The following is a 12,804-nucleotide window of genomic DNA, read 5'->3' as shown; positions in this document are numbered from 1 at the left end:
CTCCTTTAATATCCAATATCCAATCAATCCAATAATCAGTCGACTTTCTTGCCAGAAAATGACTCCTGATACTTGAGTTCATTTAGTTTCAGAATCATTTCATTCATATATTCAAACAACTGGTATCCAACAGGCCCGATGACATGTCGTCACTTCTGGTTGACTTTCAGTTGATTTGCATTGTGGAGATATGTGAAATCAGCAAAACTTGTTTATTTCTGCTGTCATTTTCAGCCGTTACCTTAACATTTAAAGATTTATAGTTAAACTCGATGGTCTGAACTTTTTGATGTCTAAAGTTTATTACTTTAGGTCTCAAACCTAAAATTAGTGATACTGTTGTGATTAATGAGAAAGGACAGCAGCAGACATGGATTTTAGATGATTTAAATATATACACTTTGGAATAACATATAATCAAAAAAAGGCCATTAAGTTCTTGTAAAACAAAAAACATTCTATATTGTTGCCATAGCAACAACATGGCAACAATATCCTCCTGGCCCACATGCCACACCTGCTTTGATGAGAAGATCAAAGCAGAATGTATCAAAGCCCCGGTGATGTCATAAAGCCATTTTAGAATGTTGAAATGTTATATATGGTAGACCTGACTTTATATTTGCCATTTGTGCTCAGACACATATCTCTAAGTCGCAATGGAGCGTAGAGAGAATAAGAGAAAAGTTAGAAAAAGTAGAAAAGGCAAGATGGAAGATATCCTAGAGGACTTGTTAGGAGAAATAAGTGAGATGAGCGATAGTTCAGAGGATGGGAGAGGAGAAATAAGTGAGATGAGCGACAGTTCAGAGGATGGGAGAGGAGAAATAAGTGAGATGAGCGATAGTTCAGAGGATAGGAGAGGAGAAATAAGCGAGAGGAGACAAAAAACAGGGGTTCAGCAGAGGACAAGGCCTGAAGACAACTCCGAGAAGGCTGAACCCTCAGTTGCTTTGAGCGAGAGTGAACTGAAGGAGAGGGAGATGTCTGACCTGAAAGCCCAGCTAGATAAGAGTCAGGCTGATGTCCACTCTTTACAGACAGAGATCGAGGATCTGAAATCACAGCTCCAAACGGTCTCTGAGACTTCCAACAGCAAGGACGTTCAAATCAAATTGGAGAAAGCGAGGGCCGAACAGCTGGAAGCCGAACTTGTATATAAGAGGGCTAAAGTTCGGAGGCTGCAGGAAGAGGTCAAGTATGAGGAAGAGGCTAAGAAGACTCTAGAAAGATCCCAGGCTTCACATCAACTCCAGATTAAACAATACAAAGCAGAGAACGGGGAGATCAAATTTGCCCTTACACAATCAGAAGATCAGCTGGAGACTGTACTCCTCCGCTTGCAGCAGAAGAAAACCCTGCTGGAGGAGATGGAGGAATCTAGGGCTCTCTATGTGGCTCAGCTGGATGAGCAGAAACACGAGAACAAAACCCTTGTGGCTGATCTGAGCAATGTTAAGCAGAAGCTGGAGATCCTGCAAGAAGAAAAGACATCCCTCATTCAGGTCGCAGAAGGCTTCAAGAAGACTGCACAGGATCTGCAACAGAGAGTAAATGACATTGTGGAAAGATCCCAGGCTTCCCATCAACTCCAGATTAGGGAACACGAAGCAGAGACCAGGAAGATGGCATCTGCCCTTAAAGAAGCAGAGGATCTGCTGGAGACTAAGCGCCTCTGCTGGCAGCAGAAGCAAACCTCCCTGCTGGAGGAGATGGAGAAATCCAGGGCTCTCTATGTGGCTCAGCTGGACGAGCAGAAACAGGAGAACAAAACCCTTGTGGCTGATCTGAGCAATGTTAAGCAGAAGCTGGAGATCCTGCAAGAGGAAAAGAAATCCCTCATTCTGGTCGCAGAAGGCTTCAAGAAGACTGTGCAGGATCTGCAACAGGGAGTAAATGACCCTGTGGAAAAATCCCAGGCTTCCCATCAACTCCAGATTAGGGAACACGAAGCAGAGACCAGGAAGATGGCATCTGCCCTTAAAGAAGCAGAGGATCTGCTGGAGACTGAGCGCCTCTACTGGCAGCAGAAGCAAACCTCCCTGCTGGAGGAGATGGAGAAATCCGAAAATCGCTATAAGGCTAAGCTGAACATGCAGAAAAACGAGAACAACACTGTTATGGCTGCTCTGAATGAAGTCAAGCAACAGTTGGACATACATCTCCTGCAGTGGCAGGAGTTCAAGACTATGCTGGACGAGCAGAAACACAAGAACAGCATCCTCACGGCTGCTCTGACGAAGGCTGAGCAGGAGCTGGGGAGTTGTCAGGTGAAGTGGCAGGAGGATAAGACATCCCTCAGTCAGGCCACAAAGAGTCTCAAGAGGACGCTGCAGGAAAAGACGCTGGAGTGGGAGGAGAAAAAAATCTCCATGAAGTCCGAGCTGGAAGAGCTCATGAGCAAGAAGAAGAAAAAGAAGAAATGGTATAGAAAGTTCTAGTGGCCTGATCCACGCTCAGGAACTGACAGGAGACTGACTCAAACACACTAACCCTTTGCTACTAGTGGTTTTCTCCGGGGTGCTCCGGTTAACCAACTTAAATTAAAGAAGAAATTCTTTAATTAAAAAAAATAAATAAATAAGATCAGATGATATAATGAGCAGGAGCTGGGGAGTTGTCAGGTGAAGTGGCAGGAGGATAAGACATCCCTCAGTCAGGCCACAAGGAGTCTCAAGAGGACGCTGCAGGAAAAGACGCTGGAGTGGGAGGAGAAAGAAATCTCCATGAAGTCCCAGCTGGAAGAGCTCATGAGCAAGAAGAAGAAGAAAAAGAAGAAATGGTTCAGAAAGTTCTTCTAGTGGCCTGATCCACGCTCAGGAACTGACAGGAGACTGACTCAAACACACTAACCCTTTGCTACTAGTGGTTTTCTCCGGGGTGCTCCGGTTAACCAACTTAAATTAAAGAAGAAATTCTTTAATTAAAAAAAATAAATAAATAAGCTCAGATGATATAATGAGCAGGAGCTGGGGAGTTGTCAGGTGAAGTGGCAGGAGAATAAGACATCCCTCAGTCAGGCCACAAGGAGTCTCAAGAGGACGCTGCAGGAAAAGACGCTGGAGTGGGAGGAGAAAGAAATCTCCACAAAGTCCCAGCTGGAAGAGCTCATGAGCAAGAAGAAAAAGAAAAAGAAGAAATGGTTCAGAAAGTTCTTCTAGTGGCCTGATCCACGCTCAGGAACTGACAGGAGACTGACTCAAACACACTAACCCTTTGCTACTAGTGGTTTTCTCCGGGGTGCTCCGGTTAACCAACTTAAATTAAAGAAGAAATTCTTTAATTAAAAAAAATAAATAAATAAGGTCAGATGATACAATGAGCAGGAGCTGGGGAGTTGTCAGGTGAAGTGGCAGGAGGATAAGACATCCCTCAGTCAGGCCACAAGGGGTCTTAAGAGGACACTGCAGGAAAAGAAGCTCACTAAGCACACTAACCCTGTGCTACCAGTGGTTTTCTCCGGGGTGAATTAATTCATGAAATTGTCAGACCATTCTACCAGAAACATACTTTTCCACTTCTAAAGGCTGGGATTAATATAAACACTAAGTCATATAAACAACACGTAAAACTATGAGAAACAAATAGTCCCATCTGTATGTGTTCATGCGTAGAATAAAATAAATTTCTATCTGCATTTCACCCCTAAAATGTCAGGCCTTGGAATAGAACCAATAGCTATGACAAAAGTGTACACAGACCATTTTGGGAGAACATGCATGACATTAATTGCCTAGTTGCTAATACTGTTTTGAGAATGGTTACTATTAACCCTCAGGTACATTTCCAAAAATTCCTTAACTTACAGTTAGTGACAAAAACATCCTGGCGAGGCAGTGCCATTCTATTTGTATAGCATTTTTTTTTTTTTTTACAGTTTGTCTTCACAGGGCTTCACATAGCATCATAGACAAGTAATAGACAGTTCAATAAATAAAAACAATAAAATAAAAACAGCATACATTACATAGATTAGACACAGGAACACAAACAATTTGAAATATATGATAAGAAGTCCAAAATGTAATGATCAGGGAACAAAAATGGTATAAAAGGATAATAAACATATTCTAATGGCAAAAAATGGCATTCAGTCACTTAAAAAGTTTGCACACTGAAAAACCAGTGCTGGTGGGGACTTAGTTCATACACTGTATTACCAGGTTTGGCCTCCGGGGTTGCTCTAGAGCACAAACATAATTTCCGAAAAACCAGTCTGCTGGGACTTCGCTTACACACTGCAATACCTGGTTTGGCCTCCAGGATTGCTCTAGAGTACAAACACAATTTCGGAAAAGCCAGTCTGCTGGGGACTTCACGTAAACACTGCAATACCAGGTTCAGCCTCCGGGATTGCTATAGAGCACACACAAAGTCAGAAATAACTAGTCTGCATCATGGATGTATTATATAACTGGATACCGGACCGGAAAATGGCGGCCGACTTCCGCGTTATGGGGCCCATAGAGCATGCGCAGTTGAGTCACCCTCCATGATGCTCTGGGGCCTCCCATCATGCCCTGGGGCAATGAGAACGAGCAAATCGCGTTCTGGACAAGCGCGGCGCGCTCATGAGTGCTTGTGGATGAGTTTGACCGGTAATGACAAATCTACACAATCAAATGATGGATTTATAGGGCACACCAACCGATGATGTTCTCAAAGTCATGGTTATAGACCAGTGGTTCCCAAACTTTTTGTGCCCAAGGCACACCAAAGGACAAATAAAAATTTCAAGGCACACCTATTGTGCAAAATAGCCTTATAACACGTGTTATCACTAATATCATCTGTTTATCTGTTAGGTTTATAATTATTTACTAATGCCAAATAAGATGTGACAAAGACAACTATTCTACTCATGAAATATTTATTAACAAAATACTTCACAAAAATATTTCAACTTTATCAAATTGGGCTTCATCAAACACACCCATTTCAACCAGACAGGTGAGGCAAAGGAAACAGAAATTCAGCAGAGAACTGTCCATGAGAAAGCTGCACTGTCCATGGTCCTGAATCTGACCCACAAATTATAACTGTAACATTTAGAATCAGGCTTTTTTTGTAAATATTCTGCCTACTAACAAATCAGTGGGACACATGTGCCTGTCGGGGCGCACAGATTTTTTTAATCCTTGGTGGCACTGAGGAGAGGGCCAGTCGCAAGTCCTGCTCAACAGAGAGCCGTGACCTGGTCTTGTTCTTCATGTAAACAAGAGTGGAGAACGCCAACTCACACAGGTAGGTGGTGGGGAAATGAAGAAGTTGGTCGATAGCGTGGTGGGAGATGGTTGGATATTCTGATGCACAAACCAACCAAAACTGATCGAGTGTGAGCTCACTAAATTTCAGTTTCAGCGTGCGGTCCGCACGGAGCTCTGCGCTCTCCTCTCTCTCCTTCATAGTGAGCTTCTCGGTTGAGGACTCGGACTCCTGGTTGAATGGGTCTCGGATCCAGTCATTGTCCTCGATGTCGGCCACACGTGGAAAATAGCGCTCAAACCTCTCTTTTAAGGTCTGAAGGTGTTCGGCATATACAGCGCGCTCACTGGCTGCCTGTGGCGCAGCTGATGCCAGCGGGAACATGTTCATGGAGCCCTGTTCCAAAGCCTCGCGCCACAGAGTCAGTTTGCCCATAAACCCCCGAATCTTGTCTGTGGATGATAAAATGTTTTCATTCCTGCCCTGAAGCTTGGCGTTTAACTCGTTGAGATGCCCAAATATGTCTGCAAGGTAAGCCAGCCTGGCGCACCACCTCTCATCCGCGAGCCTGTCCTTATGTGGGACAGCGTGTTCACGTGAAAATTCCAAAAGCTCTTCCCGAAGCTCGTAAAAACGGGATAGGACTTTCCCCCGAGACAACCACCGTACCTCTGTGTGGAGGATCAGGCTTTGGTGGTCGGCTCCCATCTCAGCGCACAGCTGGGAGAAAAGGCGAGATTTCAGGGGCCTTGATTTGATGTAATTCACCATCTGCACAGCCTGATTCAGCACCTCAGTCTCCGGGGGCATGGTTTTGGCAACTAATGCCTCTCGGTGCAAAATGCAGTGGTTGGTCACTATCTGTGGATTTTGTGCTTTTACCTTTGCAATAAAGCCTCTCACTCTCCCCGTCATGCATGCCGCACCATCCGTGCACAGACTGACGCACATACTCCAGCACAGATTGTTTTCTTTTAAGTAGTTATCAGTTACCTTGAATATTTCTTCTCCCGTTGTATGGCTTGCCATTTCTTTACAGAAGAAAAAAGTCTCTTTAATAGAGTCGCCGTCAACATACCTGACGTTTGCCAGGAGCTGGGCAGCCCCACTGATGTCGGTCGATTCATCTATTTGAAGAGAAAATCTGCCGCTCGCCTGTAGTTTCTCTTTTAAATGTTGTTCAATGTCTTCTGACATGTCATCGATTCTTCTTTTGATTGTGTTATCAGATGCCGGCACCTTGGATAGCTCATTTGCGGCATCTGGACCCAGCATGACACCTGCAATTTTTTTGCAAGCAGGGAGGATGAGTGTCTCCGCTATTGTGTGAGGCTTCTTTTGCTTTGCAATAAACTCCGCTAGCATGTAACTAGCCTCCATTGCCTTTTCTGACACTTTCACACAATCCAACAAACGGTCTTGCTGCCTCTGGTTCAGATCCCGCGCTCTTTTGAAATAGGCCAGGTTTCTCTCAGCGTGGAAGGGATGTTTGGTTTCCAAGTGCCTCTTCAGCTTGCTTGGAACCATATTAGCATTAGCTAACTTCTCCCGACAGAGGACGCACTCCGGCTGAGGAATGTTGACATCCCCGGTCCAACTGAAGCCATAAGACAGGTAACTTTCATGATACTGTCGGCTGACAGTTTTTTTCCTCTTTTCTTTCGGTGGGTTGTCGGGCTCGGCAGTCTCTGCACTGGTGGTTGGTGGTTTGCTCTGCACGAGAAAGCGCTCCATTTTCCCTCTTGTTTATGTTTTAATGTTGTGTTGACCTACTGCCTTTGATGTGTCACAGTCTAAAATTCCCACCTGCGCAACTGCGTGAACAGCGAAATGTGGGATCCTCTTTGAGGATTTTTTAAATAGTTTTTAGATAAAGAGTTTGCCTCTGTATTATGAAATGAGTGCATTCAAAGTAGTATATAGTAAATTAAAATAATTATTTTTGTCTAGTTGCATACTATATTGCAGTAGGCTATGGTTGTCACAAAATCCCACGGCACACTTGGACTTGCCTCACGGCACACCAGTGTGCCGCTGCACACAGTTTGGGAACCACTGTTATAGACTATACGTGGTTAATTTGTGTTGTTTTATTTTTTTTTAAGTAAGGATAAAACAAGTCATTTTTATTAAGGTTAATCTAAAATAAAAAAATATGGGATTCCCCACAATAATACAAGCTGTCATATTTATCAACCAAATGCCGGTAGGTAAATCTGTTTTGTCTATTAATGATCCCGTATGTGATATAGCCTACGACTTCTTGTCAGATAAAGTTTAAAGTTCTTATCGTTTTATAGGCTATATCGGCACATTCAAACAGGCAAGTCTTTCGTTATTAAGCGTTGTGCAGTCCCAATTTTAGGCCTAATTAACTTTGCATTTTCTCTGTTTCTTTTACAGCTACGTGATATAGTTTGGATATTACCTGAGTCATGGAAGGAGCTCCTGGACATTAAGTGTTATTCCTAGCCTGATATCTTTTTATAGTCGACCCTAAAACACTGTTTTCTCCTGTAGTGAGATGTCAGAACCTATACTTCGCCACATGCTACTGAATTTAAAAAAAAAAGAAAAAACTTTTTTTCATTTCATTTTTTCACAAACTATTATCATTCTTATAATTACAAATTTCCGTTGTGTGGTGTATTTAACATAATTTGGTGTTCCTATGCAAGGCTTTATAATGAAACTTCGGAAGAGGATTAGGGCCACATGTGAATTTTTTTTTTAGTTTTTTTGAGTTTTGAATTCTGAGAATAAAGTCAGAATTCTGAGAAAAAAGTCAGAATTCTGAGAATAAAGTCAGAATGAAGTGAGAATTATGGGTAAACACCTGTAAGGAACCAACTTCAGTGACAGTGATTGTCATTACATGCAGGAGGGGAGACACATAAAGAAACCGAAGATGTCAGATTTGTTGGAGTTTCTGCGTGTTCGAGGGGTCCCAGAGGAAGCCATTGCAGTAATGGAAGAGCAAAAGGTGAGTGAAAAAGAAATATATGTTGGTTTGGTGCCTGGCGTTTGAAAAAACAAAGAAAGGCTATGCATATGAAGGATGTGAAATCCAAACAGCGGTTAGCTAGTAGCGTTAGCGCGTTTGTTAGCTATTAGCTATTACTTGGGCGGTATCAAGGTATTACGGTAGACCAGGGTATTTATTAATTCCGAAGGTATGACTATTAATACCGTTAAAAATACAGAGGCTCCTCTCTCTGTTTAAACTGATACGGACGGAGACGCTGTATTGAGGCGATGTATTGTAGTACACAGCACACGCCAACAGAGGTCAGTCTTCGGTCAGAGCTGCCACACAGTCAGAAACACAGCCCCTGATTGGTCGACAGACTCGACCCAAGGCATCATGGGATTGCTAGTAGACGGCTAACAACAACAATAACTGTTTTCAATCCGGAAAGCTTGATAATTAATCACAGAAGACATTCAGTGTTGGATTTATCAGCATGGATTTATTTTACAAAGTCTCCAAAAACACACTGTAGTTCAAGGCCAAGGCAATTTGTTGTTTGACCCATAAACAGAACAGGGTGGGTGAAAGTTATATTTTAAATGATTTAGCCATTTGGCGCCATTGACCCACATTCTCTCAGGTGTGGCAGGTAATTAACACAGAGGCTCTGCCTACTTTGAAAGGGTCTGGAATATCAGTTATGATTTGCAGGCAACATCCATCTACTCATAAACACGTGAGTGAGTGTGAAGTCTCACAGTGAGAGGGTGTAACACTCCCGGGCTTTTTTTTAACCAGGAGAAGGTGGTCCAGTTATTGAAAAGCTATGCAGAATCATGTAAATAAAAAGTGTGATTTTTGTTTTTAGTTCCATTATATATTTATTTGTTTGTTTATTTGAGAGGGACAGTGCACAGCTTCTTGGCTGTACCAGACTTAGCTATAAGAATTTTCATCTGTAGTCCCTGGGCAGGAGACAGAGAATTACATCTCTGTTAAGAAAATTAACACTGTAGTATAAAAACACAGTAAAATAACACAACATCATTGGCAGCAACAACAGCAAAGACAAAAAAAACACACTTACAAGACAGTAACATGACACAACAACATCAGCAGCAACAACAACAACGACATAAAAAACACACTTATAGGACAGTAACATGACACAACAACAACAAGATTTCACAGCGTTAAGACACCACAACAATAAAAACCAGGTTTTACAACATTTAAGAGACATCATGTGTTGGCGTTTACGTTTGATGGGTACATAATTGGGTTGAGTTGTACTGACCCCTACTTACAAAGCTTTCCTGCAAATTTAGATCAGTATTTCCCTAGAGGACAGTGCCTCTGGGTTACTGGCTCCACAGGATTGAGCTATCTGTCGAATAACATCCGAACCACGAAAGTGCGTTAGTGCCTGTGGCCTTGCGAACATGAATTGATTGCTGTCCGGCACTTCACAGTCATTACGAGTCTTTACAAGGAGCTCCATTGATGCCTGCATTTCTGGGGTGAGAAGAACCGGAACTTTGCGTCCTCGTTTTCCTTTTATCTCTATCCTTTGAAAATGCTGACACAATTTCTTCTCAAGGTCAGTCAGTGCCAATTCCACATCAGGATGACTCCAGGTTTGCCTTGCTGTGAAAGAACTGACAGGCATCTTTGAAACCTCCCCCTCTCTTCTGCGGTTAAAAATTATTAACTCACAGAGTGTAAGTTTCGCGAGTCCTGATCAATTTTTCCTGCTTTTTTCAAGTTCAAGTTTTTGTTGGAAGTCCTTTCTCTGGTTATCGATACATTGATGCATTTTTTTCACATCCTCTGTAAAGGGCAAGAGCTGTGGACTGTTCCATTTCGCCTCATTGAGAGTCCTGAGGGCTTGTGATGAAATGCATTCATTCCATTTCGTGTCGCTTATTTGTCTGAACACCTTTGCATTGTGAATGGCCTCCTCATCCCCTGACATCATGCCCTCACATTCAAGGATATTGGCCAACTTTTTAAGACTATGGCCCAATTTCAACGCCAAGGATGGTGTTTTGTAAGTCCCAGTTTCCTCACGAAATCCAGCTACCACCTTTACAGCTTCAATCACGCGAGGAAAATTGGCTGGTGCAAAAAAAGCTGACATATCTTTCAAATTCTGGCTCTGCTGTCCCTGTAGCAGCAAGCGACCTGTCTCGCGCATCTTTTGTCTGATATATTCGTGCTTTGTGATATCATGACCATGTTTGTTGAATAGGTATTCACCCAACTTCAATATGAGTCTTTCATTGCGGACAGCATGTGTTATGTCATCTTCATTCATGGAAAGAACCAATTTCCAGAGCCGCTCACTGACACCGTGTGGAACAGGCTGAGTGTGTGCACAGAGGGTTTGGACCCTCGACTTTCCTCTTTTATACCCCTCAGCTGTCCTCTTTAAGTGGTATATCTTCATGTGTCGCCACAGCGATTTTCTTTTAAGATAAGCCTCACAGTTTATACAGTGCATGTAATCAGAAGTCTTTACAGGATCTTTTGGTTGCTGACGAGGTATCACAACCCCTTTTCCACTTTTGAGCACGTCACTATTGTGGATACGGTTCCCCTTATTCCTTAAGAGAGCTAACTGAATCCTTCGCTCTTTAGAGCCTTTTGGAAACGCAGTTGCTCGAGCCACTTCCGGCTTATCTTTATGTTTAGCCTCTAAATGACGAGCCATTTTGCGGTATGGTTTAGAACAAAATGTACAATAAAATGTTTTATTGTAACATCTTCTACCATCATGTTTTTTTTTTAGTGTCATGACTATGACAGAACTGTCAGATGATCCGCTGAGTTCTTCGGCATGTTTTGGAGGCACGAGATGCATTTCCTTGTGTTCCTTTTCTGAATGTGTTTTCTGCACTTTCCTTTTTCTCATCTTGTTTTGTTTTTTGTTAGCTTCATCATCACTGTCAGGATGGATTGCAGGCAGGAGATGCATTTCCTTGTGTTCCTTTTCTGAATGTGTTTTCTGCACTTTCCTTTTTCTCATCTTTTTTTGTTTTTTGTTAGCTTCATCATCACTGTCAGGATGGATTGCAGGCAGGAGATGCGTTTTCTTGGGTGGGACTTTCTTGTGTAAATGTCTTTTCTGCATTTTCCTTTTACCTTCTAGTTGTTTGAGATCAAGTGAGCTATCACTGCTGGTTGATCCAGATCCAGGGATGTAGTCATCTTCAGAAAATTCAAAACTTTCATCCGTCACCAACCCAAGATCTTCTTTATCCAGCTATTAAAAAAAAGGAGAGGGGGGGTTGTTAAAAGTCAAATTTCTAAGTCCTGCTTGGTAAGTATCTGAAATCATTTTTTTCACAGCTGATCTCATTGTTAGAAAAAACACTGACATGCTCACAATTAAAGGGACAATGTGTAACTTCTCCTGCTATCTATTCATGAAAATCAATTATTTTGTTCAAAAGTATATGTTTCAATAATCAGTAATAACCCCATCAACAAGCCCAAGTGTTGACAGAGTGTAAGCTCTGAATTTGCCGTTTATATCATTCATAATGTACATGGAGCAGGTAAACTGGTGCAAGCTGCCATGTCGTGTCGCCATGTTTTTACGTTCAGTGGCCGCGAGTCCGTAGGAAACCACGGTAACTCACCAGAGACCCACCAAAAATATGTTATCTGTTACAGTGGCCTGTGAGGCCTGCTTTTTTTGAATAATTCACAAATGCTTTGAGGCAGGGGCCTGAGATTCCATTGTGTCCATCAGGAATCAAGGCACATTGACCATGATGAGTTTCAGAATTCGGCGACCTACCGAAGTGTCAAAGGTCACTGTCAGGGGTGTGAGCTGGCTGGTGAGCCCAGCTTTTTAAACGCTTTTTCCTGAATAATTCACAAACTCTCTGAGCTAGGAGGCTGAAATTCAAGTATATTTATCAGGAGTTCAGGGGCATCGACCGGGCCGAGTTTCAGATCTGGCCTCCTTTTTTTCAATTATTCACAAACGCTATGACACAGGGGGGTGAAATTTTCTGCTAACAGGACAACCAGTGCTAACAAACACTGGTTGGGCCTCCTAATGATCCCTCAGGTGCAGTTATTGTTAATTCACTCACTGTGTTTCTTGTAGTTTTTCTGCTTACAGGACAGCCAGTGCAAACAAACACTGATCAGGCCTCCTAATGATACCTCAGATGCACTTAAGTTTGTTCACACAGCAATGCTTTCAGCTTTTCTGCTAAAAGGACGAGGCTAACACATCTATTTAGTGGAGGTCACTCAGCTGCAGTTACTGTTTCTGCCTTTTTAAACAGTGATGCTCTCAAGATCTTTGCGAACGGGACAATCACCTGTATTGTTGAATACAATGAAGATTGTACCCTTGTTGTGTCTGTACTTTATTGAACAATCCATATTGCACATACTTTATCCATATCAAGACAACACTGTGATCAACATTTCCTTTAGTCCATGCATCTAGTCCTTTCGCTTCTCTTTATGCTGCTCTGCTCCTCTTTCTTCTCTTCATGTTGCTCCATCAACCAGTGCTACCTCTTAAATATCTTAATCATTCAGATGCAGTTATCACTTCTGTTTGTTCATGCATTGACTGTTGTAGCTTCTCTGCTAACTATTAG

The 12,804-nt window shown here is 42.5% G+C and overlaps 1 protein-coding gene across 1 annotated transcript; it reads right to left on the bottom strand.

Moving 5' to 3' along the window:
• Window positions 1–5,091: 5,091 nt before the first annotated feature.
• On the bottom strand, window positions 5,092–6,939 carry LOC141020021 (zinc finger BED domain-containing protein 5-like). Its single transcript, XM_073495054.1, has one exon. The coding sequence runs from the start codon at window positions 6,937–6,939 to the stop codon at window positions 5,092–5,094; it is 1,848 nt and encodes a 615-aa protein (XP_073351155.1).
• Window positions 6,940–12,804: the final 5,865 nt, after the last annotated feature.

Source organism: Pagrus major, chromosome 23 (assembly GCF_040436345.1).
Source record: "Pagrus major chromosome 23, Pma_NU_1.0".
Lineage (NCBI taxonomy): Eukaryota > Metazoa > Chordata > Actinopteri > Spariformes > Sparidae > Pagrus > Pagrus major.
The sequence above is the reverse complement of the archived record's forward strand: the minus strand, read 5'-3'. Positions and strand labels throughout refer to the sequence as shown.